This window comes from Acipenser ruthenus, chromosome 44 (genome assembly GCF_902713425.1).
Source record: "Acipenser ruthenus chromosome 44, fAciRut3.2 maternal haplotype, whole genome shotgun sequence".
In the NCBI taxonomy this organism is placed as follows: Eukaryota; Metazoa; Chordata; class Actinopteri; order Acipenseriformes; family Acipenseridae; genus Acipenser; species Acipenser ruthenus.
In genome coordinates this window covers 659,450-687,319 of record NC_081232.1, presented here as the reverse complement: position 1 = coordinate 687,319, position 27,870 = coordinate 659,450, and the positions used below count along the sequence as shown (strand labels likewise).

Here is a 27,870-nt window from a genome sequence, read left to right as displayed (position 1 = left end):
AAAAACATGGTAAATTAACCTGCTGCCCCAGAAGTGGGCCCTGGAGAAGGCTAATAATAATAATAATAATAATAATAATAATAATAATAATAATAATAATAATAATAATAATTCTGGTCAATCAATACTGAACATTTCAAAATGTAAAAAAAAAAAAAAATTACATAAAGTAACTGCGCCAGACCTCAGCCCTGCACACATACCACTCCTTCCCCTGGGCCCGTGAAGGCTCTCAAAGCGGCCCTATATGCTATAGCATATAGCATTGCTATACAAAGGAAACGGGTTGACAAGCTGTGCTGTGGGTGTTTTCTGTACAATGTTATCAGCATAATGTATTTGTCCAAGTACAGTTCTAGTGTAAATAATGTCCCAGTTTTTCACACTGGTAATCAGGTAACCCGAAACTTTAACGATGCAACACGGTGTGACTGTAAGAAGCTACCACCAGACTTAAAGCATATCCAAACAAACACTTCGCTTCTGCTTTACACTGTGCTTAAACACTTGAATCTCACGTGATACAACACTCACAAAAACGATGCCCATGCAAAACATTCCACTACGTCGAAAAACACGCCCTTTCTAGCTCGCAGGAACTAAGAAAATGGTTTTTTTTTAAATTAATATTATCAGCTTCCTCTAGGAAGACAAAAAAAAAAACTTTCCCTTCCCACAAAAGTGCTAACAGTGGTAACGACGCGACACGAAGTTTCTGCGATACAGTGTTGAGTTGCTGTGAAACAAAACAAGCACCGAGCTTCTTTGAGAAAGTTTAACTACAATGCAAACTTGTGCAAAGGTCAAAGTAAGTACTTGTGTTTATTTTTTCTTTTTTGTTCTTTCTGATGTAGGCTATACGCAGAATTTCTGTTTTGTGTGTGTGTTTGATTATAGATATATGGTTTGTTTTGTGTTTATATATATATATTTAATTATACCGACATTGTAACGTAAACATCAGTGTATGCCCTGTCTTGTGTTCATTTGTATACAATTTGAGGACATGCTCTTTTTGTGTGTTTTTTTTGTGTTCTATCCGCTAAATTATTACAAAAGTCAGTATTGTTGTAAGCTTTTATGAATGCCAAACTTTATTTAACTCACTTTTTTTTAGTTCGTGTGTGATTTAAATAAAAATTAAATAAGAAAAAGACAAGAGCGTTAGAAGTATAAATATGAAGATAGTTGGGTTATTCATAAATCCAAGCGTTAGTACTTCACTTTAATACACACACACACACACATATATATATATATATATATATATATATATATATATATATATATATATATATATATATATATATATATACACAGTACTGTGCAAAAGTTTTAGGCAGGTGTGAAAAAATGCTGTAAAGTAAGAATGCTTTCAAAAATAGACATGTTAATAGATTATATTTATCAATTAACAAAATGCAAAGTGAGTGAACAGAAGAAAAATCTAAATCAAATCCATATTTGGTGTGACCACCCTTTGCCTTCAAAACAGCATCAGTTCTTCTAGGTACACTTGCACAAAGTCAGGGATTCTGTAGGCATATAGTCAGGTGTATGATTAAACAATTATACCAAACAGGTGCTAATGATCATCAATTCAATATGTAGGTTGAAACACAATCATTAACTGAAACAGAAACAGCTGTGGAGGAGGAATAAAACTGGGTGAGGAACAGCCAAACTCAGCTAACAAGGTGAGGTTGCTGAAGACAGTTTACTGTCAAAAGTCATACACCATGGCAAGACTGAGCACAGCAACAAGACACAAGGTAGTTATACTGCATCAGCAAGGTCTCTCCCAGGCAGAAATTTCAAGGCAGACAGGGGTTTCCAGATGTGCTGTCCAAGCTCTTTTGAAGAAGCACAATGAAACGGGCAACGTTGAGGACCATAGACGCACTGGTCGGCCAAGGAAACTTACTGCAGCAGATGAAAGACACATCATGCTTACTTCCCTTCGCAATCGGAAGATGTCCAGTAGTGCCATCAGCTCAGAATTGGCAGAAAACAGTGGGACCCTGGTACACCCATCTACTGTCCGGGGGACAGGCATCTGATTGGCCCCAAATTTATTCTGCAGCATGACAACGACCCCAAACATACAGTGAAAGTCATTAAGAACTATCTTCAGCGTAAAGAAGAACAAGGAGTCCTGGAAGTGATGGTATGGCCCCCACAGAGCCCTGATCTCAACATCATCGAGTCTGTCTGGGATTACATGAAGAGAGAGAAGCAACTGAGGCTGCCTAAATCCACAGAAGAACTGTGGTTAGTTCTCCAAGATGTTTGGGCCAACCTACCTGCCGAGTTCCTTCAAAAACTGTGTGCAAGTGTACCTAGAAGAATTGATGCAGTTTCGAAGGCAAAGGGTGGTCACACCAAATATGGATTTGATTTAGATTTTTCTTCTGTTCACTCACTTTGCATTTTGTTAATTGATAAATATAAACTATTAACATGTCTATTTTTGAAAGCATTCTTACTTTACAGCATTTTTTCACACCTGCCTAAAACTTTTGCACAGTACTGTATATATATATATATTATAGCCCATGCTGAAAATATAACCGCATTTGTTTATATAATTTCCTGCTAAAATGTTTCAAGCGGCGTATAACAATTACACAGTCTATTTCTTTTTCTTTTTACATTTTTTACGTATTTATTTTGCTTCTTGAACTGCAGAGCTGGGCTTGTGATGTTATACAACTTCCTGTTGCTGTAGGCAATGCCAGGTTAGCTCCTAGACTAGTGACCAAGGAGCTCTGTAAACAGACTGGACAGGCAACACCGCCTTGAAGTGGAGTGCGCAGAACTGTGGAACAGTCCAGTAAAAAGAGCTAGTATTCACTACATGATATAAACCCAGCGCTGCAGTTTCACCTCGTCCACAGACATTTTTTATACCACCAAGCAGACGGGATTAAAGGATCTTGTGACGTATCAAACAAGCGAGAACACTGCTTAGTCAGCTGACTCCTCCCTAATCGCCTCCTGCTTCAGTGCATTTACCTTCTATGTTTCTGTTTATGGAGACAATGCTGTCTTTATCTTAACACAGCTGTATTAATAACAGTAAGTGGTCTAGTAAAAGAAAAAACACTCCCATTCTTTTTTCATTTTGAACAGATAACCTTACCTGAAAGACTTTTTGTGCTGTTGTTTTGTTGTCTCATTGCCAGGCTGCTTTAGATGTCATTTCATACGCTTTTGAATTCAAAACTGAAATAAAAGCACTTGGGTCAAGGTACGCCTGGAAACCAGGACAGGCAGGTTTTCTGAGAGGATTGGTGTCATGAGAAAATAATTTACTAAAGAAAGGAGGCCATCTGGCCCATCTACGCTCATCTGGTTCCCAGTAGCTGATTGATTTCAGAACTTTGTTGAGTCTTAATGGATCCCAGTGATTCTGCCTCGACAACATGACTAGATAACCCATTGCATCCCCTCACCACTCTCTGTGTGAAGAAGAGTCTCCTTCAACAACATGACTAGGTAACCCATTGCATCCCCTCACCACTCTCTGTGTGAAGAAGAGTCTCCTTCAACAACATGACTAGGTAACCCATTGCATCCCCTCACCACTCTCTGTGTGAAGAAGAGTCTCCTTCAACAACATGACTAGATAACCCATTGCATCCCCTCACCACTCTCTTGCCCCTTTTCCACTGGCGCATTACACACTTCAAAATCCAAGATAATGGACTATATTGATAATAATCAATAACACAGTCATTAAAAGCTATTAAATAAATAACTGTTAAGAACTTATAAATAATCTTGAGTTCTTATTGCACACTGAAGATGCACATTTTACTTATTACAAGGCAGCAAAACTTCAAGTAGACCAGCATGTTTTTACATAACTGGCACGCAGATTCGGCTAGCGTTTTCACCAGTGTACAGTTATTAAGATACTAGTCAAAATGTTAATCTATATTCTTCCCTGGTTTACTGTGAAGTAAACAGGCAGGCTGCGACCTGCAGTGAATGTGATCTGCAAACTCTCCTTTACACAGGGAAGCGAAACAGACGTTGAAATAGAAGGGGATTTTTAACAGGAAACACCTGCAGAGCTGAGCATTTCAACATGGGCTGGCTTGTGATGGATCGAAAGAGCAATTGGCTTGAAATTTCACTTCCCGTTATCTTTCTGTTCTTTTTGTAGTTGTTCATAGTGCAGTGGGTTTTTAAAATTTTGTTTAACCCTTTCAATCCCGCCTTTTTTTTTTTGTCAAGCTGAAGAATAAACTCCTTTATTGAGCAGACATGAAAATAGGACTTTTTTAAATAAATTTATTTCTACACAACCTCAAGCTGGGACCTAGGAGTCCTGGGAGGTTCCAACATGATCTGCGATGACATACGGTGCTAAGATAAGGCAGGACTGCTAAAAATAGTGACTCCCCTGGTAAAGGCACGGCCGCGTGGTGTGCAGGATAAGTCATGCAGTCATGCCTTTAATTTTCGTATGTTTTTAATCCCTTTTTTTCCCAGGACAAGATCCGAATGCAGCTGGGTGGGAAAAAGAACGAGGAGCCAGTGGACAGCAACGAGAGCCTCGCTGTGAGTACAGAGCTAAAGAAACAATACCTGCTGTGCACATCCTTTATTTAAATAGGTCTCAAATGTGCAGTTTTGAAAAAAGCACGTGCTATAGGAAGCACAGATTCTTATTTTTAAATGTGATACCACATGAGGTTAAAACAAATCTTGGTTTGCAAGCCATGCTTTCAGATAGCGTTGCACTTCCTTAGTCATTTCCCCTGCATGATGAAATTGTCCCCACCCCTTCAACAGCTTCTTCCCTGACATTAACCAACCAGCTGCTTCCCCTTTTGACTGACATGCATTTCATTTAGAAAGTTGCTTTGGAACTAGGAAGTGCAAGTGTAACACATTTCTTGAGAGAAAGAAACTGAGAACTCTTCTTGAACCTGGTGTAGAACCAGATATCATGTTTTAAACGAGAATGGCATGTTTACTATGATGTGTGTTTCTTTCAAAACTGCACACTTCAGACCCAAGTAGGTAATTAAAGTGCAAAACAGGAATAATCTGTTCACTAAGTGAGGTTTAAAAACATTCTTACTTTTCTGGCACAAACAAACTTCTGATGAACCCGATTTTTGTTGCCAATCTTGCATTTCATGTTAACTGTGAGAGTTTAGTGAATTAGCATCAGTGTGGAGTAGTGGTTAGGGCTCTGGACTCTTGACCGGAGGGTCGTGGGTTCAATCCCCAGTGCTGCTGTACCCTTGAGCAAGGTACTTTACCTAGATTGTTCCAGTAAAAACCCAACTGCATACATGGGTAATTGTATGTAAAAATAATGTGATATCTTGTAAGTCGCCCTGGATAAGGGCGTCTGCTAAGAAATAAATAATAATAATAAATAATAATAGCATCGCCTGTAACTGACACCAAGATGTTCCCATTTGATTTCTTTTGTTAGGACAAGAGCCCTTTGGAGTGTGGAGAGAATGAAGACCTTTTAAATGACAAAGCTTCCCTGGTGAATGATGAGGTATGCCTTCGTTTAAGATAGAGATCTAAGGGTGTTCAATTTAAATTAAATAAACAAAATTAAGCATCATGTGTTTGAAAAGTTTGCATGAAAACCTCAGGGTGTGAGTGAGAGTTTAAATCTGTGGTCAGTAATCAGTGATACAGAAACAACAGGCACTCGTGTGAAAATGTTAGACCACTTTGTGCTTTAATTAGGCATCTTAAACAACTAATAGAAAGTTTCATGCATTTTACCATTTACGGCTCTGTGTTCCTTTTCTCTTACTATTTTAAGGTAATTGCATGTGGCCTATTAAAGTCATCAATTAAATCAAACAATCACTAATTTGCCTTTTTTGACAATTTTCTGCTTTATTTACTGTTAAGAAGAATGTGCATATTGATTTTGAGAAATGAGACATCTTTACTGGTAAATGGAGGCAGCACCCGCAGGAATGTGTTTAAACTTCAAGGCAGGGGTTTGTAACATTTAAAACCTGCGTTCTCTTCAATAGGACACCAACAGTCTTCTAGATTGGTGGCAGAATGAAAAAGGTGAGTTATAATTAATTTGATGCCCTTGCTCATTCTACAACTTTTCTCTTGTCTGTACTAAGATAGTTTGGTATTTAAAGAGTAAGTTGCAGGGTTCCGAAAAATATAGCTTACACGTTTTTTCATTATTAACATCCTGACAACTTTTTTATGCTTATAATTTTGAAGTCTGTTTCTAAGCAAAATGTCCGCTCTAGTGCCCTGATAGTTTCGGGATTATCGCCTACATTGTGAAACAGTTAACACAGCGATAACGATCCATGATGTGGTACGGAACAGAAAAGCCTTGTCGTTATGTTTTTGTTTTGTTTTTTTTAAATCGCTCTTCCTGCAGTGATTTATAGTGCACTAGAGCAGACATTTTTTAAAGAGCTTTGAAACAGACTTTAAAGTTATAAGTGTAAAAAGTTGTCAGGAAGCTAACAATGAAAATAAAAATGACAGGTGCGTTATTTAAACAGTTGTAGCAACACGTGGTATATTTTTAAGAACTGTAAATTCAGAATTAGAGCCGTCAGTTTGAGGGAAAAGTTAATGACCGTGATATCAACACTATGTAGAGAAGAGTGCAGAATAAGAACTAGCAAGTTTGACAATTTGTTAAGTGGTTCTGCAGATATATGGAAAAATGTGACAGACAGACAGACGGACGTACAGACAGATACATGCTCACCTATATCCTCAATAGATTATGCTAAATAAAATAAAAGTTTCATGACAGTAGGATAAGCGGTTTTCAAGACATCTGGACCAATCCGTGAAGTGTATGTGCAGACAGACGGACGGACAGACATCAGTGCGACCTCCCCACTATATCCCCAATGAGGGATAATATTTCCATAACTCTCACTTGTTGTGGATTTCCCTTTGTTAAATACGTCTCAAATGTGCTTTTTAAATACGTAGTCCTATTTTAAAATATGATGGGCTCTATGTATCACTGATTTTTCTTTCGAATCTTGACTTTTCGTAGGTTTTTGGGACTTCGTAGACCTACCCGCGACGTATTTAAGTCATTTTCAGTCCCGTCACTTAGATTCATCCCTGTAGTTTAATTATGACTGTTTGTTTCAAACTACTTTCGTATGCAAATGTACGAATCTCATTATAATGTCGAAGTTTCACGCTTACCCTTGATGCATTAGCATTTTTCTTTGTGGGATTTCGGTTTGTTATTTTGCTCACTGGCGTAGATTGAAGTAGCTGTTCGTATGTGAAAATTCCTGTTTAAACATGTACTTAAAATAAAGCATCTTAAAATATCAAATAAACACAAAAAAAAAACATGTATTTATTAATAGTCTATATTAAATAACAATCTCAATAAATACATGTTGGTTTGTTTTCTTTTATATATTAAAGGTGCTTTATTTTAAACTTCACATGAGTAATGGAAGGGAAACATGGAAACAAACAGACGACGACTATGTATTGTAGCGATCTCGGTTAACGCAGGCAGGTGCATCACACAGAGCGAGGCAATCCACACGCAGGCGGAGGGCGGGCACGAACCCTGGACCTCTCACACTAAAGCATAGCGCCGATACCGCTGTACAAAAGAGCCGGCTCCTTTGCAAGGAGCATATATCTGGCTTATGTCTTTGTGTGTGATTACGTCACCTACCAGCCCCGCTGCTGCCTTCCCCCGCGCACGCTACAGTATTTTGCCCGTCCACTTGTTTTGCTCTGTGTATTTGTACTATTTTTCTATGTTTTGTTATGGTTTGGTATTTAAACGGTTTAAAATGAAATAAAAATGGAAAGGCATTCAGATGACTCCAGAAGGCCGACATTGATCCAAAAAAAAAAAAACGATACAAACATTGGTTTGACCCATGGCCTGCACTGCAGTAATATCTAGCTATATCTAACATTATCAGCGCTGTGAATGCAACATAACCCGCAGTTTGTGGAGATTGCAAATAATAATAATAATAATAATAATAATAATAATAATCTATTCGGGCTATAGTATAGCTTGGTTTGTTTTTATTCTCTATTAATTAAATTCTGTTCATTGAAAAAAGGGAAGAGAGAACCAGCCCGTTATTATTGTTGTTATATATTTTTTGAATTGGGGAAGTTAGCAGGGCAATGTTCCTGTGTGGGGGTAGGGGTACAGGCAGGCATGCAGGTGTTTAAGTTCAACACAAACTCTAAATAAAATGTTGTTCCTGTTATTAAGCAGTAGTATAAATCGGAAGCAGTTGTATTTAAAAATAACAGAAGCCAGTTTTCATTCAAACTTGTTTATTGAAATGAACGTTCAGCTTTCATATTGAAGCTTGCTGTGTACAACTCATTCAATCAAACCAAGTAGTGTAAGAATCTGCTTGTATCGTTCAAGACGTTTTTCAAAGCAAGTAAGTTTATTTGTGTATAGAAAACGACAATAGAGTCACGGCCCTTCTTTCTCGGCCAGTCATCTTTATGGCATGTAGCTGAAATGGTAAAGCATTTCAATGTCTCTGGCAGTGCACTGTTTATGCAATGTGTTTTTGCTGTGCCATAGTTGTATCAAGGTCAGAGTCTGCAGAAGCCACAGCTTGATCCTATTATATTTGCCTAGTTCTTCTTTCTGTGCCCTATACCACTCATTGATCTTTGCCAGATGGATCCTGACTTTCAGCATTGCAAATCTATTTATAATGAGATGCAAATTCAGATCGCTCCTGTATAATGAGCAGTAATTTATGCTGTTTGTAAACTTGTGGTGATATTACAGACCTTGTTCACGTTACAGTACAGAGGCTGTGTGGTCCAGTGGTTAAAGAAAAGGGCTTGTAACCAGGAGGTCCCCGGTTCAAATCCCACCTCAGCCGCTGACTCATTGTGTGACCCTGAGCAAGTCACTTAACCTCCTTGTGCTCCGTCTTTCGGGTGAGACGAAGTTGTGACTCTGCAGCTGATGCATAGTTCACACACCCTAGTCTCTGTAAGTCGCCTTGAATAAATGTGTCTGCTAAATAAACAAATATTAACATGTATATGCAAGTTGGAGTGTTAGAGTTAGGGTTAGGGTTGGGGGAGGGTTCGGGGGAGTGTTTATACTCAATGGTCTTTTGTGGTCAATTTACTGCAGGGTGGGATGAGTGGGGTTCTGATGAAGAATTCACTGACGAAGAACAAGCCAGGTAAGATAAGATATTCATATTTCTTCTAAAACCTGTGCAGATGCTAAAACTGTGATTTTAAAAAAATGTTTAGTTGTGATTATGTAAAGATCTATTGCTGTCCAATGGGACACTGTAGCCTGTGGGGTGAGACACTGTTTTCACATCTTACACCCAAGGGAGCTCAATCCAGATATGGAAAGCCCACTGAAGTGTGGCAACACATGAAATAGGCAAATACACGTTCTTGTTTGTATTTCTTCTTCTTCTTCCTAGGGTCATTGCCACTACATCTTGCAAAGTGTACAAAGGCATTCGGCTCTTCATGAAGCTGTTCCTGGACCGCTTTGAAACATTCCAGAAGTACATCAGCGAGCTCTGCGCGATCGCGGACGGAGTCGACCGCTTTCACAAGAAGGCGACGATCGCCAGCATCACCGGAGGAGCTGTGAGCGCGGCCGGGGGGGTGACTGTCATCGCCGGCCTCATCCTGGCTCCCTTCACATTCGGGGCGTCCATCATAGTGAGCGCTGTGGGGCTGGGGGTCGCCACGGCCGGGGGAGTGACCAGCGCCTCCGCCAACATTTCAGACACGGTCAGCAACTCCTCTGACCGGAAAAGAGTGGAGAAGATCATCGAAGGGTACCAGAGGGAGATGAAAGACATCTCGGAGTGTTTGGTGTTCGTGGAAAAGGGCATGGAAAGCATGCAGAGGTTCGATCTGTCCAAGGTCAACGACAGCATGTACAGCCAAGCTTTCCCGAAGATCGGAGGGGCGCTGCAGAAAGGGACGAGGGTCGGGGGTCAAATTAACGAGATTGTCCAAGTGGTCCAGCTGGCCAGACTGGCCGGAGGGGCGGCCACTGCAGTCCGAGTGGTCAGTGTGGCGTCCGTGGTTCTGTCCGGGTTGTCCGTGGGTTTAGACATGTTCTTCATCGCGAAGGACTCGATGGAATTGCGGAAGGGAGCCAAGACCCAGTTTGCAGCTAAAATCCGTGAGGTGGCTTCTGAACTGCAAGCAGGCTTGCTGGAGCTCAATAAAATAAGAGAAGAGCTTCAGCAGACAACCAACGGGCTCTCAGAGACGCAGGTTCCCACTGACTGAGCTGCTTGTACTCTAGTACGATTATCTATTTTCTGATTTTATTTTTATTATTACCACCGCTGCACATTCTACACTGTATGATTTACCGGGTTACTGAATCGTATTATTTAATATGGCTGACATTGTTTGGTTTCTGGGTAATGGGAGTTTAAACAATCTGATATGGCGTCTTCACATTTGGTACACGGCTGTGTTCTATGATTCAGTTCCAGTATGGGTAGTACTGAAATTTGCGGCTGCATTTCTTTGAACCCTCTCTGAACCCACTGGAGATGCAAGGCTCTTATGTGGCATGTGAAATACCTCGGAGACCAGTGACTTTTTCATTTCCATGTGATAATGATCAAGCCAGTTTGGCTTCAAACTCCTCTCTTGGTCGAGTCTGATCATGGGTCAAACAAAATGAATCGTTTCATTGCCTACTTCGTTCGAACTCCTGCACTTTATTCACTATATATATTATATAAAATTAGTCACAGAATATAGTTTTATATTTCCACATGTATATATACGCTGCCCTCGAACAAACACCACTCTCAATAATGAAACATGTACGCTTTTATCCCTACCCCAGCTCAAATAAATGCTGCACTTAATAAAGAAACACATACAAAACAGTATGGCAAAACATTACAAATAGAAACACAATTTATTGTATAGACTTGAATAGAAATGTATTTATACGAATACAGTGACACACTGGAGCACATCGGTACTGTAAAGTTTATGGAACCAAAACAAACCTGTCTGGTTTTATGCACGGTATTTTGGGTACTAAGAGACACTGCAGAATCCTGATCCAGACAGGAAGTTCGGAGAGTGAGGGGTGGGCTGTTTGAGTGTTAAACAGACGTGTAGCTCTCGCTGTAGCATTGCTGTTTATCCACGGGATCAACTCCTCTTCCTCACCGAAGTCCTGTCTGGATCGGGAGACCGGGAGTGTTTAGTTGTCTTGCTGGTTGAAGAGAAATAAACGCACAGTATATTCAATAGCTCAGCCCTGCGACTCTTAGAAACTGCTGGAAGAAAAGAAAAGGGAAAATAAACCGACCTCCTCGGTGCTGAATCGACATTTCTCTCTCGTTATTATTCCCCTCTCCACGCTACACTGAAAAGACCGTCAAGGCTCGTCCCTTGTTAGCACACCATTCTCCCCTACTGTGGGGAACTAATTTTAATGTTCCCAGTGTTTTAGATCCTACTTCTTCACATGGTGGGCTATTCCATGCATTTCTAACTCTCTGTGTAAAACAGTGCTTCCTAACTTCTGTTCTAAACTTATTTTTACTCAGCTTTCATTTATGCCTGCTTGTTCTTCTCTCTGTGTTAAATCTGAAGTAGTGTTGGACTGACCTCAGAAAAAATGACCTCAGACACAAAAATAGGAGGAGTGACAAACACTGTTGCAGCAGCAAAGGTCATTCAAAATGATCTAGACAGCATTCAGAACTGGGCAGACACATGGCAAATGACATTTAATAGAGAAATATGTAAGGTACTGTACGCGGGCAATAAAAATGTGAATTATAAATACCATATGGGAGATACTGAAATTGAAGAAGGGAACTATGAAAAAGACCTAGGAGTTTATGTCTTCATCTAGACAATGTGGGGAAGCTATAAAAAAAAGGCCAACAAGATGCTCGGAGATGAATTGTGATACCTATGAAACTGCAAGTGGACCATATCTTTAACTTTAACTATTGTTTTGTTGTGATATTTTTTGCAAATGTAGATGTGCCATCACTAAACAGTTTATTTTCTTATGTCTTTTTATATGTTAGAAATGTATAAAGAATGTATATTGATTTATACTGGTTTCAGTTTATTTTATTTTTGTACGGCAGGAAGCGCCTTTTTTTGTAAAGCTCCTAAATTCTGGAGTGCTCTGCTTTCTTCTGCCAGGGAAGCTGGGACTCGTACTGTTTTTAAATCAAGATTGAAAATGTAGTTTTACAAAATAGCTTTTTTATCTTGTTTTTTCTAAATGTTACAATCAAAACTGCATTTTCTTTTATGTCACTTTTTTATTTCAGTTTTTATTACCTTTTGTAGTTTTAAAAGGCCTACACTGACAGAACATACTATTCATCCCTATACGAGAGGGGTGGGTTAAGCAAGGATACACAAGCTGGGGATAATATAGGGCAGCCAAACCCAACGTTGCCAGGGCAACAACTATTCTAGTCAGATATCGGAAATAACCCAGTGATACAGAGCAGGTTTAGAAAGGAAATATTATTTATTTTTCCCAGAAAATTAAAATGACTAGAACAGTTTTACAAATGATGTGATGAATCATATCTCTCAATTTACCCAGAAAGACTGAAATTGTCCCCACCCCTTCAATGGCCTCTTCCCTTATATTTACCAATCAGCTGCTTGCCTCGTTGACTGATATGCTCTAAGCCAGTAACATGGTTTCACTTCGAAGACGCTGTTGTGTATGAGAGATCATGTTTTAAATAAAAGTACATGTTTACAATAACACGCATACTTTTCAAAAGTGCACTTTTGAGATAGATAAAGGTGAAAAGATCTCTGGCATTATTTTGCTTTATACAATAGCTTTACACAGATATATGACACTGCTGTTTTCTCATCAGCTGAAAACAGTTATTCATGTTTCATCAGGGGAGACTATTTCAAGGTCTTCTACAGTACAGAATAATGGATAGAGTGTGTCAGTAAAAGTGCCTGTGATAGTGTGGATGTTTGATCTAGTCTTCACATTGTAAAATGAGACAAACCCTTCCTTAAAATCCACAAACACACCCCACCTCACGTGCTCTCTGTAGCATGACCAGAAACCACAATAGTTGTTTATATCAAACACCCACTTCTTTGGAGCAGATTTGCTGGTGACTCCCAATATCCAGTTACGACTGTGCTTCACTTTCACCTCCCAATAGTGTCTCCCTGAGGTGAACGCCTCCCTGCCCTCGACACAGGAGGAGCTATAGTGAACATCTGCATGGCCCGGGTGATGCACCACTTTTTTCTGACTCAGGATGAGTTGCGAGTGTGCTCTAGTGTGGGGGTCCAGAGTCAAATCAACTGTGGAAGAGACGAAACGATAACAGCGAGCACCGTGGAATTTCTTTGCTTTAGTCTGACTTGTATGTCCACCGCAAAACAAAATCAGAAGACAGCCTGCGCATGCACTACATCCACGAACTATAAAGTCTCCCACACCAGCAAACTGCTAGCTTGACACACACTCTCACTATACAATAGCGAGAACTACTCCAGCAGAACTAAACAGCCACACTCTGTTCTTAATAAGTTGTTGCATTGGTTTGCCTGTTTTGAGACATATAAGAGAAGCCACATTGTTGGGACCATTCTGCATTTGCCAAAGCAACTTTACACAAAGTCTTTGTTGATTGTTTCCGAAGATCATTTTTAGAACAGACCTCAAATGATCCACAGAAGCAAGGCAACAGAGACAACTGTATATGGAAAGCAATGCTAGAAAGGGTAGGAAAACAGCAAACTGATTAGTAAATAAAACAGTACCTGTTGCAGCACGAATCCACTTCCAGACTACAAGAAAGAAAAAGACTTTTGTTTTATACTGTAAAAAAAAATTACAAAAAACTAAGGCTGTAATGGTGTCTTCAGTTTGATTTCTTTATTTTTGAAAATGTGACAGTGCCCAATTGTTTTACGTCTCTTTCCAATTTAAAATGTTCAACTATATTCCCTCACTGCAGCAAACTCCTCACAACAGAAGAACACAAGATCCTCTGATCCCAATTGTCCCTTTACACCCAGGAGACACTCCTCTGGAATCCCCAGCAGAGATTATTATTATTATTATTTATTTCTTAGCAGACGCCCTTATCCAGGGCGACTTACAATTGTTACAAGATATCACATTATTTTTACGTACAATTACCCATTTATAAAGTTGGGTTTTTACTGGAGCAATCTAGGTAAAGTACCTTGCTCAAGGGTACAGCAGCAGTGTCCCCGACCAGGGATTGAGCCCACAACCCTCCAGTTAAGAGTCCAGAGCCCTAACCACTACTCCACACAGTTAGTACATGAAACAGCAATCCTCTGACTGCTTGACTCAAGTGCTGTGGGACTTCCGCTCAAGTATTTTTAATCTTTAATCATACATTAGGTTGCTCTTTCTTGGCGCTAACAGAGGTTTTTAGTGCAATTCTCTTAATTCTTCAAAACATTTCATTTATTTTAGATTTATATACCTGATAATATACCGTCTCTTTTTCTGAGGGCAATGCAGCACGGAGATGTCATCCTTGAGCCAAACAATGCAAAGCTCATTAAGGTGACTCTTCGATTGTCCCTGATGTGACATCTGACGCATTTTGACCCAAGCTATGATGTTAATGGACCCAGACTGACGCTGGCCTCTTCCCTGCCAGTCGTGTTATACTTAGACCAGGCATGTCCACATTTTAGAAGAGTACGATGACATCATAATTCATAATACGATGACATCATAATTCTAGTAAAAGAAATTCCATTCTGCGTTACCTGCACTTGGGATTTCTCCTTCTTTTCCTGGGGGGGAGATAAAGTTTTAAGTTTAACCATTTCTATATTTTTTCTATTTTCCCTTGCTGATGTATTAATCAGGAAATCAGTGATTTTTTTTTTTCTTAGGTATTAAAATGCAGCTTTGACGCCCTTATATTTGCGTGGCTTACAATACCATAAGTAAAATACAATACATTATTAGGATCTAAACTGGGTCTAATCTAATTCCACCACAGTTTGAATCATTAAAAGATGGGGGTGAAACAGACATCTGTAACGCTGTACGTGACTCGGGGCTGATTGGGGACAGAAAATCCCTTTATCGTAGCATCTCGCAGTTTGATTTGTAAGCGATTAGACCAGCATCCTAATTCTTACTGATGGACTGAAGCCCAGTTCAATTTCATTTTCGATCATCATTAAACAGTTTTAAAACATTTCAAACAGTGCGTTCACAAAATAGAGCACCAGACATTATAAAATACATCACTTATTAATTTTCTATTCGACTGTTTTTACCTGCTACTATACACACTAAAATCAAGACTAAGGGTTAGTAGAACAGGCTATTAAACAGGTAAGCAATGTAAAATGACGAAGAAAATGTGGTTAAGAAAAATCACACTTACTTGATAGTTCAGCAAGTGCAGTGTGGGCTAAAATTGAAACAAGATATTGAAGAAAGATATCATTTATCCATTCAATAAAATGCAGATTTCCTTTGAGGAATTACCACCCAAACTCTACACCTCACAACAAGTTATATTATAAACCTACAGCAGTGTGGACATGTATTTGAACACCTCAAGATTTGTCATTTATATCCTTTATATATCTACCTCACTGAGATGGATTTACCAGTGAGCAGGAGGATGATGGGAAATGTAGTTCTGAAAGGTCCATGCGGGTACATGGGAAGCCATCGAGGCAGGGAATCCAATTTAAAAGTTTAAAAAAATTGGTCAAAATGTAAAAAAAAAAAAAAAAAAAAAACAATACACACACCTTATGTAAACAGTTGTAGCAACACATGAGAATATGTAACACAATCAAATAAAAAGCATTAACTTAATCACTTCTTCCACGGTCCCCTTTCTATCTGAAACCAAACACACGAGTATTCTTGTTTTTCAATAAACATGAATATTTACCTGCCTCTAGTTGCGTTGTTGTATGATTTGAGATTCTGTAAGCTTAAAAAGAGAGAACAAAACACATGAGAAGCAATTAATGTCATTTTGCTGTGAATTTAATAGCAAGATGCTGAGGGGATTATTATTATTTATTATTATTTATTTCTTAGCAGACGCCCTTATCCAGAGCGACTTACAATTGTTACAAGATATCACATTATTTTTACGTACAATTACCCATTTTACAGTTGGGTTTTTACTGGAGCAATCTAGGTAAAGTACCTTGCTCAAGGGTACAGCAGCAGTGTCCCCACTGGGGATTGAACCCACAACCCTCCGGTCAAGAGTCCAGAGCCCTAACCACTACTCCACAGGGCCCTGTTCTTTCATTGCTGGGTTAATTAACGATGTTTTAATTTTCAAAGTCTGGTTTTAAGGGTACAGTACTGTTTGATATTTATCAATTATTTTACTGGACTCATGACAGAATCTGGTGGTTATTACCTCCCTCCAGTTGCTGCTTCTTCTCAGTGAAACTGTTGTAACCTTAAACAAAATCATAGATGTGACACAGCAACTTATTATATACATTTCAATACATTTTCATAACATGTAGCTGACTGAGAGCTGCTTTATAGTTTACAGAATTTCTATTGCTTTACAGTGTCGTAATGTCTCACTTAGAAACTGATTTTCGATTCTAAAAATGGTAGAATTTACGCTTGGGTTAATCATTTTGTTTATAAATGGAATCACTTAGGGCTCTGTAAAACTACCTTTAAAATGCATACCTCAAGTGACGTAAAATGAGTGGTGTTTATGAAGCTACTGAGAGGTAAGTGCTTGGATTAGTACCACAGATTATTACTATAATCTATTACTCACACTTAACACTTAAGCCCCTGAATGCGGGTATTGCCTGGAAGCATGTGAGGGACAGCAAGCACATCACTGCCAGGTAAAGTGAAGCCTTCTTGTAGAAACACAAGTTGAGTCTTAAATCTGAAAAGAAGACACAATCCCATTCAAAAATACTATATATAAATATCTCAAAAACAAATCAATATTATACAAAATGTACGTGAAGTAGTGTGTAATCATTGACATGGCCAGAGGCTAAAACAATGTGTTCATCTGAGGCAGTGTGGTCCAATGGTTAAAGTCCAGGGCTTGTAATCAGAAGGGTCACGGGTTCAAATCCCACTGACTGACTCACTGTGTGACCCTGAGCATGTCACTTCACCTCCTTGTGCTCCGTCCTGCGGATGAGATGTTAAATCAATGTCCTATTGTAAGTGACTCTGCATATAATGCACAGTTCACAGCATACCTCTGTAAAGCGCTTTGTGATGGTGGATCACTATGAAAGGCGCTATATAAAAATAAAGATATATATATATATATATATATATATATATATATATATATATATATATATATATATATATATATATATATATAAAACAAGATCAGCATGTGGGTTGTGTAAAAAACTGAAGTGTGTCATTATCAGCATATGATCGCATGTCCACTCCATTCATTGATGGGCTCGTAATTCAAGTTGCCAAATTCTAAATTAACCAATGTTGTTTTGTTTTTTTCTTTTATTGATTCAAAAGTTTAATTATTTAGGTCAGACTAATCATTGTCCCAAAAATTCGAGGAGTAAGGGGACCCCGAACCCCCACGATCAAACTCGACTGAAAGAATCATAGAATACAGTTTGTACCAAGCGTGAAGCCTATATCCTTATCAAAAAGTCACATGACCGCAGTATGGCAGCCATCTCAGGTGAGAGGTCAAAAGGCTGTCTATTTGTATGACATTTTATCTTTTGTGCATCCAACTGTTTTTTTTTTGGTTCATGTTTTGGTTCTTCTAAAACAAATCTTTCTCAATGAATTAGGTTGAAGAGATTTCACTTCAACTCTACAGGCGGTCGCTCAAGCCTGGTGCTCTGGGTAGCCCACAGCAATAACACAGAAGACCACTGGCACCAAATCCCACCTATGTTAATTTAATAAATGTTTGGGTACAAACTTAACTTTTTCTTTGTCATTGGTAGGTACCCATGATAGATGCTACTTAAGGCTAGAATACAATGATGTGCAGGAAACACTATCACATATGAACTGTGAAAGAAAAACACTCACGTGCATATGTTTGAATCTTTCCCCGATCTGAAAGAAATCATACAGGGATTGAATTTTAAGAAAAAATGACAATGTCGTACAAAATGGCAGCTGATGTCTGATAAATGTTTGGTGTTTTCCAGAGAAGACTAATCCCAGGGGTTAAAGGACTGAGCCACGAGGACTGGCTGAAAGAACTGATCTATTTATCCTAGAACCATTAAGAATGAGACTGAAGTCTTTAAAATCTTAAAAGGAGTTGATATAGTTATTCCAAACCAAATGACCATTTTGCTATGAATTTGTACATAACACAGATCCATATAGATATGTTATATATTAATTTTGTTGAGGGGACATGATTGAAAAATCTTAAAAGTTGACAAACCCTAAGGGCAGCACAGAAACCAGGGCCTGAGGACACAGAAATGAAGTGGAGAGAGACTGAGGACAGAGAGAAGGAGACAATTCTTCACACAGAGAGTGGTGAGGGGATGGAATGGGCCAGCTAGTCATGTTGCTGAAGGAGACACTTCTTCACACAGAGAGTGGTGAGGGGATGGAATGGGTTACCTAGTCATGTTGCTGAAGGAGACACTTCTTCACACAGAGAGTGGTGAGGGGATGGAATGGGCTAGCTAGACATGTTGCTGAAGGAGACTCTTCTTCACACAGAGAGTGGTGAGGGGATGGAATGGGTTACCTAGTCATGTTGCTGAAGGAGACACTTCTTCACACAGAGAGTGGTGAGGGGGTGGAATGGGCTAGCTAGTCATGTTGTTGAGACAGAATCACTGGGATCCTTTAAGACCTGACTTGACAAAGTTCTGAGATCATTCAGCTACTGGGAATAAGAATGGGCTTAGATAAGCCGAATGGCCTCCTCTCGTTCGCAGATTTTCTAATGTTCTTATCAAAAAAATAAAAATATGCGATAACAAGTTAATGCTACTTGCTATTTAAAATACAAAATTAGCAATGAGCACTATCAATCATTCATTGTAAACATCATAAAAACAAAGGAAAGAATAAATAAAATCATATTGATGCTACTTATCTTTTAGGTCTAAAGCTGAGGGAACACGAAGCCACTGTGGCTTGGAACTTGGTTTCAGGAGACTAGGTTTCAGACCACTGCACGGCACACCAGGGGAGACTTGGGGTTGGATACAGCAAACCTCAAACTAGGTCTCCTGGAACCAGGTTTCAAGCTGCTGTTCCTGAAAAAGTGGCTTCGTGTTCCCTCAGTTTAAGGAATAGATTTTTTTTCACTCACCTTTTTTTAATCTTCTTTCTGCATCGCTCAAGAAATCCTCAAGATTACCTTTAATCTCAGAAACGTCTTTCCTCACATCCTGAAAATGCATGTCTGCACTAACAGTGACCTCGGGTACAGTGGTAGCGTTCGGGAGGGTGCAGTAAGAGGAGAAATTCTACAATGAGAAAGCATGGCACTGAGAATAATGGGTTTGGAGACGAATGTTAATAATGAACTTAATAACTGCAATCAACTGAATCTGAGATGACTTATTTGTAATCTAATAGTTATCAGAGGTCTATAGACCTGAAGAGAGGAACGCTAGGGGTACTATATATAGTATTTAAGTATGTATAATGCATTTTTTATTTTACTACATTGCCAATGACATACCCATCCTAGAAGGATGTATTCAGACCTAGTCTATCGAAGGTTACCAGACGCCCCCAGAAAAATAGGACTCTCCCAATTTTCAGCCTTCATTTTTTGTACCAGTCAGAAATAAAACTGTCCCGCTTTTGCTATTGAGTTCCTTCACTTTTTTCTTTAAAGTACTAAACTGTAGCAGTGTACTCAGCAAGTTAACAGTAATGAGCTTTTTAAAAAGGTTAACTTTTTTAATACAGCAGACTATTAGCTAACCACTCTGCTGTACTACAAAACGCTACCTGTAGGAAATGGATGTGATCCTCAGATTGCTTCAGCTGTTCTAACACATTGTTTCTCCACTCCAGCGCAGCAATCTCCTGCTCCAGTTGTTGAATCGGCCCTTCGGCCGGTCTCCTTGCAGCATTCTGCTCTCCTCTGATTTTTCCGAGAAGCTCGGCTCGGATTCTCTCAGTGGAATTGATCAGCTCATCAAAAATCTTGTTGCTTGCCTCAATTTCTCTCTGCGCACGGTCCTGCACACGGGAGGGGAATCAACAACAAAAAGATATGTCATAAGATATGTATTGACACATACAATAGTCCCACATGCTCATGCAATTCCAATATTTCACAGAAAACCTGTAAACAATATGCAGTTTATTACGCAATGGGCAGTGCTGTACACTGCCGTTGCAGATTCTGTCCTGTCCCGTCAGATGACTCTGTCCTGTTACATTTAACTTAACAGTTTAACTGTCCTTATTTTATCCACTTGCATCCTGCATCCATTATACCCAACACTCTTCAGTTACAGCAATATTAAAATGTTAAACATTGTTCTTGGGATTGATGTAAACTTGAATTTCAGTCCCAGCTAACAACAAGTACCTCAGGACCTCAACCTGCTTACAGCAAAGCAGAACAGCTGCCAGACTGCTTTCTCACACTCATCTATCTCAACATATTACTCCAGGGCTGGGGTCCTTACACTGGTTACCAGGGCGTTACCAAATTGCTGTTTATTAAAGTGAACGTTTTCACTGAGAGTTAGTTAAAAACTGATGACACTACAGTGTATACTCACGTCAACTTTCCCCACAACCACATTCAGACTTGACAGCTTCTCCCGACTCTCCTGGAGTCGTGTTTTTATTCTTCTTTGCGTCTCCTCCATCATGTTCTGTGTGGAAACACAGCAACTATTAATGTTCTGCAAATCCATTGTTATATTGTTGTTTTAACATGTGTGGCTCTGTGTTCCTCTTCTCTGACTGTTTTAAATTCAGTGCATGTGTGGCCTATTAAAGTCACTTAAATTAGACAATCACTCACTTTGACAATTTTCCAAGCTTCAGTTCCAGTGGTTTGATTTGATATGCACAACAAATCAAAACTACGGGATGTTGCTTTGCAATAAACGTGAAGATGACTGTAAGTCACCTAATTACCTTGCACGCTAATATGAGTCAATTTACAGCCTTGAGTAAACCATTTGTAAAACCGTCCCTGTATATCTCACCTGTTTTTCTTTCCTCTCGCTCTTTGCTGTTACAAGATCATGGCCCTTGTGCTCTTCATCGATACAGAAATGACAGATAAGCTTCTGGTCAGTTCTGCAATATATATCCAAGAGTTGTTGGTGCAAATCGCAAATCTTCCCTTCAAAGTCTTCAACTGGATCCAGTAGTGTGTGTCTCTTAAAAGCAGGTTTTTCACAGTGAGGCTTGATGTGCTTCTCACAGTAAGACGCCAGGCACTGCAAACAGGATTTGACAGCTTTTAGCTTTCTCCCGAGGCAGAAGCTACACAGCACATCCCCAGGCTGGGCATCATATTCTTCAGTACTGCTGTTTCTGAACTGCTCTGCAATTTCGGCTAAGGATCTGTTAATGTTGAGATTCGGCCTGCTGTGAAACTCGTCTTTACACAGCGGGCAAGTGCAAACCCCTGAATCCCAGTGATTCTCGATGCAATTCTTACAGTAGCTGTGACCACACGGAGTGGAGACTGGGCTGGTGAATATATCCAGGCATATTGAACATGTAACTTGGTTTTCATGGATGAGACTACTTGCTTCAGCCATGATGAACGAAGAGGAACAGCTGGAAGACAAAATGACAAGAGAAACTGTGCAATCTTGATTAGGCTCAGGAAGTTGCAAGATCATGTGATTGGCCAAAAGCTGTGTAAGATCTGTCATTGGCAAAACTTTCCATTAAGTGTCTCTAATTACTGTGTATTTATATAGTAGTTACTTAGTAAATACATGCGTACTTACACACAATTGCAATGTTATTATGTATAGTTACAATGTACTTGATGTGTATATTTTTTTGCATGACATATGACAATTTTATCAGAAAAGGGTTAGAGTTAAGTTTAGAGTTAAGGCTGGTTTATACTCCATCGCTCAACCGTTGTTAAAAACAAGGCGACCGGCGATCATCGGAGTCACGTCAGTTAAAAGCGAGTTCAAATCAACTGAACTTTGACCTCGTCACTGACCTTGTTGCTAGGTGACAGAACGATAAAAACGGATGACAGGCTGTTTGTTGAGAAGCTGCTCGGTATAATTACTGCCTATCCCTGCCTGTATGCAGCAGACAGAGCAGATTATAAAGATCAGCAGAAAAGAGAATGCTTGGGAATCCATTGCTTAAAAAATGCAATATTTCACCCTCACGGCAAATGAAAGGCTTCAAGGTTGCGTGTCTTCTTGACCGGCACATAATGTCATCGCACTTCATATATTTTCGTATATTACGTCATATCTTAATATATTTTCAAATAATATTAAACAACCGCAGTGCGGAACTATACGACAATAAAATGTAATTATAAATGGAATATAAAGAATAAACAAGTTTTGAAATCAAGCGATTAATCTATCTATCTATCTATCTATCAACTGACCAATCTACTACATAGTGTTTTTTGATATATAGAACGCAATCAATAAAAACAAAATGAGAGCTACATTGCAATACAGCTTAAATAGAATCAGCTAGAGGCAAATGACATTTAATAGAGAAAAGTGTAAAGTATTGCACACAGGCAATTAAAATGTGCATTATAAATATCATATGGGAGATACTGAAATTGAAGAAGTGATCTATGAAAAAGACCTAGGAGTTTATGTTGACTCAGAAATGTCTTCATCTAGACAATGTAGTGAAGCTATAAAAAAAGGCCAACAAGATGCTCGGATATATTGTGAGGAGTGTTGAATTTAAATCAAGGGAAGTAATGTTAAAACTTTACAATGCATTAGTAAGACCTCACCTAGAATATTGTGTTCAGTTCTGGTTACTCTGTTACAGAAAGGATATTGCTGCTCTAGAAAGAGTGCAAAGAAGAGCGACCAGAATTATCCCGGGTTTAAAAGGCATGTCGTATGCAGACAGGCTAAAAGAATTGAATCTATTCAGTCTTGAACAAAGAAGACTACGCAGTGATCTGATTCAAGCATTCAAAATCCTAAAAGGTATAGACAATGTCGACCCAGGGGACTTTTTTGACCTGAAAAAAGAAACAAGGACCAGGGGTCACAAATGGAGATTAGATAAAGGGGCAGAAAATAGGAGGCACTTTTTTTACACAGAGAATTGTGAGGGTCTGAAACCAACTCCCCAGTAATGTTGAAGCTGACACCCTGGGATCCTTCAAGAAGCTGCTTGATGAGATTCTGGGATCAATAAGCTGCTAACAACCAAACGAGCAAGATGGGCTGAATGGCCTCCTCTCGTTTGTAAACTTTCTTATGTTCTTAACTTGAATTCATAACTAAACGGAACACCAGAGCTCAACAAATAACCCCCAGTCCGTCTTTTTTGTAATCTGTCTAGAACCCGCGTGGTTTCAAATACCAGATGCCAGAATACATCTGAATAGACTTGCGCAGGGATGGAAATAAGACATTGCATAGTAGTTCGACACATTTGAGGTTTTACCAGCTGCAGCCTCTTGATGAAGCAGAAAAGCAAATATATTTGTTTTTCTTCTTCATTGGTACACGAGCCTGCAGCCCATAAAACCTGAAATGCCTCAAATTGTTAAAGTCTTATTTCCATCCCTGTAGCTTGTAGCTCAGGAAAACAAATTTATCAAGACAGGGTTAATACACAAGGCTTTTTTTTCATATCTCAAGTGAATGCACCCAGTCCCTAGAATACATGTTTCCTATGCGTGGACAGACAGACTGTAAAAATAATTACAAACTGATAATGGCCTGGGTATATATGTTGAATTCAAATTCAAATTTTATTCCATGACCTACCCAGGAACAGTCAACAGTTTGAATGAATTTGAGTCAGGGGGCCAAATCCGAGACTGTGGTCGAAGAAAAGGAGGTGAATTTGAATCTTTATCATTATAATTTTTATTATTTATATATAGCTATATTGCTTTTTTGAAGTTGAAAGTATTAACGTTTGGCCAAAAATTAGGTAGCTAGGATTTAATGTTAATATTCGTGCACAAAATCAATTATTTAATGTCATACAAGGTTTTGAAAGGCGCTCTACAAATAATGATGGATCAATAAAATTAATTTTGTGAAATTGATGTGCTGAGCATGGTAATGTTAGGCACAAGCAAAGAACCCGCACAGCTGGATACACCTTCCTGTAAATTGAGGATTAATGGTTGTACAGCTGCCTGGCAGGCTGGTTAATGAGAGCCACATCAACTGCAATATAACAGTAATATATATATATATATATAAGAATATACAATATGAGCAACACTTCAAAATCACAGTGCTGCTGAAGCATGGTGACAAAACATGTAATTATACCACAAAGAGATATTTCTCTCATTTAGAATGTATTACATAAAGCCTAGGAATTAACCGGAGAGAATATTTTTTACAATTTCTTACCAAGAGCTGCACATTCACGTTTTAATAAAATATATTATTATTATTATTATTATTATTATTTTATTTCTTAACAGACACCCTTATCCAGGGCGACTTACAATTGTTACAAGATATCACATATATTTTTTTACATACAATTAACCCTTTATACAGTTGTTTTTTTTAACTAGAATAATCTAGGTAAAGTACCTTGCTCAAGGGTACAGCAGCAGTGTCCCCCACCTAGGATTGAACCCACAACCCTCCGGTCAAGAGTCCAGAGCCCTAACCACTACTCCACACTGCTGCCCTGTATTACAACACTGTCAATACACCTTACCTTTCCTTGTTGAAAGAAAGTGGGAGAAAAAGCTCGAAATCTGCAAACACGTGTGCATCTTGTGGTAATGCTGGTGCTGAGGGCAGGGTTTGGGATGTTACTGCTGGTTCAGAGATGGGGTGTGCTACAGGGCAGGGGGGTGAGGAGAAACCTGGAACTGACACAAGTTCTGTGCTGGAAGGTGGCCATGTGTGTGACAGCGGAGAAGCAGGCTGTGCTTGTGCCAAATGTGCTGCACTCATCGTGCTTCCAAGAGTTACTGAAACAGCTGGAGGTGCAGTTTCAGCAAGATTATTCACTAAAGAGAATGAGAAGACAAAACAGTCACACTTTTAAATAACACTGCTTTTTTTTGCTTTAAATACATTGTATTCAGTCATTTGAAAACATGAAATAGAAATGATTCACTTACCAGCGGACGAAGAATGATTTTTTCGTTTCCTTGGAGGCATTTCTCTGGAAAAAAAAAAAAAAAAAGTGTAAAATACAAGATAAGGCTTTCTATACATTTGAAAGCAGTGTGGAGGAATGGTTAGGGCTCTGGACTCTTGACCGGAAGGTCGTGGGTTCAATCCCAGGTGGGGGACACTGCTGCTGTACCCTTGAGCAAGGTACTTTACCTAGATTGCTCCAGTAAAAACCCAACTGTATAAATGGGGAATTGTATGTAAAAATAATGTGATATCTTGTAAGAATTCTAAGTCGCACTGGATAAGGGAGTCTGCTAAGAAATAAAATAATAATAATAATAGTTAATAATGTCATAAAATACAAGTACGTGTTCCACCGTTTTACTAATTGTAGTTAGGAGAGGACTTTGCCTCTTTGAAAACAGCTGCCTAGAGCCCACACCCTTTAAGGGGTCCCGCGCTCACCCAGACTGCGGTGAGATTTAATGTGTTTGTTACGTGTGCGCAAAACGCTCAGTCCAGGCTATTCCACTGCCGACCATGGACGAGAGTTCCCAAGAGCAGCTCATAACTGGCCGAGCGTCGCCCGGGTGGGGAGGGCTTAGTTGGCCAGGGTGTCCCCGGCTCACCGCGCACCAGCGACCCCTGTAGTCTGGCCGGGCGCCTGCGGGCTTGCCTGTAATCTTCCCAGAGCTGCGTTGTCCTCCGACGCTGTAGCTCTGAGGTGGCTGCATGGCGGGCCTGCAGAGTGGAAAAAAAGCTGACGGCACATGCTTCGGAGGACAGCGTGGGTTCGTCTTCGCCGCTCCCGGGTCAAATTGGGGTAAAAATCAATTGGCGACTACTACATTAAAATAAAAGGTAAGAATACATTGTAAAATAATGTTTTGTGTTCGCGAGCCTCTTCATTTACCATGAAAAGTTAAGCTTTGCTTGTTTATAAACATGTTTAAAAAATGCTTTGGTAAGATGCATATAATCACAGATTTATGTTAAAACCAAATCAGGTCCAGCAGCTAATGTAAATCTAATCCACTAGTACAATTCAATGTACAATCAGTTGAATTCACGAGCTATTGTTTCGTTAATATGTCAAACGTTTGGGCTACTCAGATCTGCCATCTTAGGTTTATTAATACAATGATGGTGTTAAGAGTGTGTATATATATATATATATATATATATATATATATATATATATATATATATATATATATATATATAAAGCCGCTTCCCCAATATGTACAACAGCAGTCAGGATGTTTAGCTGTTATCTCTTTAAATGAATGTCCCTGGTAATAACTTTCGAGTTCCCCTCCCTCCCCCTTGTGGTAACCGCAGGTAGTGTTTCTTGTGACAGTTTTTAACTTGCACGCCTCCCAGTGGACCGTCCAGGAACAGTGACTTATTTCAGTCCCTCCAGGTAAGCATCTATAGACACTGGTTTCTTGTTGCAAACTAAACTCGCCTTGAACACACACAGTATTAACGTGAGGTTCAGAGTGGTACTGTACTCACATTGTTTGCGTTGATAATCCAGTGGTGCTGTGCCCCTTCTGTTTCGCTTCAGCTCCTCGTACCCTGCGTGCAGATTCTTTGCTTCAGTGTGGGAACCCGACCCACGCACTTTCTTTTGGGCTTATAAAACCGCGCCCACGGTTGAAATGCTTCTATTTTTTTCTGGTACTTCTTTAAGTGCCAGCTGCTACAAAAACGTTTTTTTTTTTCCTTCTATTTCAAACAAAACAACAGACTTTTAGTTTTGTACTTTCTGTTTCCAATTCTCAATCGGCTAAAGTAAAACAACAACACTTTCTGTTCAATTCGGTTTCTCATCGGGACGTTTCACTGCAACACACGCACTCTCTCCAGCACTTCTTGGTCAGAGCATAGAAAGGTGTGACGATTTTTTTTTCCTGTCATGACTTCAGGGCGTTTTTTCCCCTCTCCACAACGTTATTTGGTATAATTTAATTAAAGCGCTATTAATAATACATGAATCATGGTTATAGCACCAGTTTTTAAGCACTGTATTCTGTAAATATTTCGTCTAATAGTTAAAAAGTGCAATGCTTATGGGGATGCCAGGGCTTGTTTTCAAAATATATCGCCAGACATGATATATAAACCAGTAGAATACCTTGTGTGTGTGTGTGGCTGCGTTAATCCCAAAAAGGCTGCGTTGCAGTCGGGAGTCTGCGCCTGACGTCACGGGTTGCGTTGTCGGAGGCAGGACAGCAAATTAAGTCTGTAGGATGTGATTGATTTTTGTCTGCCTTTCTCCTGCCGTATCGACTTTGTTTAGACATTTTTATTATTTGTTTATTTAGCAGAAATCTGTTCTAAATGCTACATTCATGTTTTATACAGTACGTTTTTAAACATACTCTGACAGTGTGTAACAGTTAAGTGTATTAGAATAAACTATGATGGGCTGCTGTTTTCTTTTCTCTGTTTGCTAGTGGAGAAAATGCGTTTAACAGCTGAATTGGGGTAAACCTGTTCAGACTGCACTTGTAGATCTCTGGATCCACCCCTCCTGCTCTGCACTGGACTCGCCTGACCTCACATTAC

General features: G+C 39.3%; 2 protein-coding genes across 2 annotated transcripts; one reads left to right on the top strand and one right to left on the bottom strand.

Moving 5' to 3' along the window:
- The first annotated feature begins 484 nt into the window (after positions 1-484).
- On the top strand, positions 485-12,096 carry LOC117398884 (apolipoprotein L6-like). The gene is made up of 6 exons (XM_059012420.1): positions 485-808; positions 4,501-4,569; positions 5,459-5,530; positions 6,027-6,066; positions 9,149-9,200; positions 9,456-12,096. The coding sequence occupies exons 1-6, from the start codon at positions 785-787 to the stop codon at positions 10,282-10,284; spliced, it is 1,086 nt and encodes a 361-aa protein (XP_058868403.1). The 5' UTR covers positions 485-784; the 3' UTR covers positions 10,285-12,096.
- A 50-nt stretch (positions 12,097-12,146) lies between these two features.
- On the bottom strand, positions 12,147-27,495 carry LOC117398851 (E3 ubiquitin/ISG15 ligase TRIM25-like). The gene is made up of 15 exons (XM_059012404.1): positions 26,815-27,495; positions 25,299-25,342; positions 24,887-25,184; positions 21,208-21,790; positions 20,773-20,868; positions 19,988-20,221; positions 19,338-19,494; positions 18,083-18,109; positions 16,815-16,931; positions 16,434-16,475; positions 15,948-15,989; positions 15,426-15,452; positions 14,794-14,820; positions 13,804-13,830; positions 12,147-13,341 (listed from the first exon to the last, which is right to left on the bottom strand). Exons 2-15 carry the CDS (start codon positions 25,336-25,338, stop codon positions 12,905-12,907), a joined length of 2,154 nt encoding a protein of 717 aa, XP_058868387.1. The 5' UTR covers positions 25,339-25,342; positions 26,815-27,495; the 3' UTR covers positions 12,147-12,904.
- Positions 27,496-27,870: the final 375 nt, after the last annotated feature.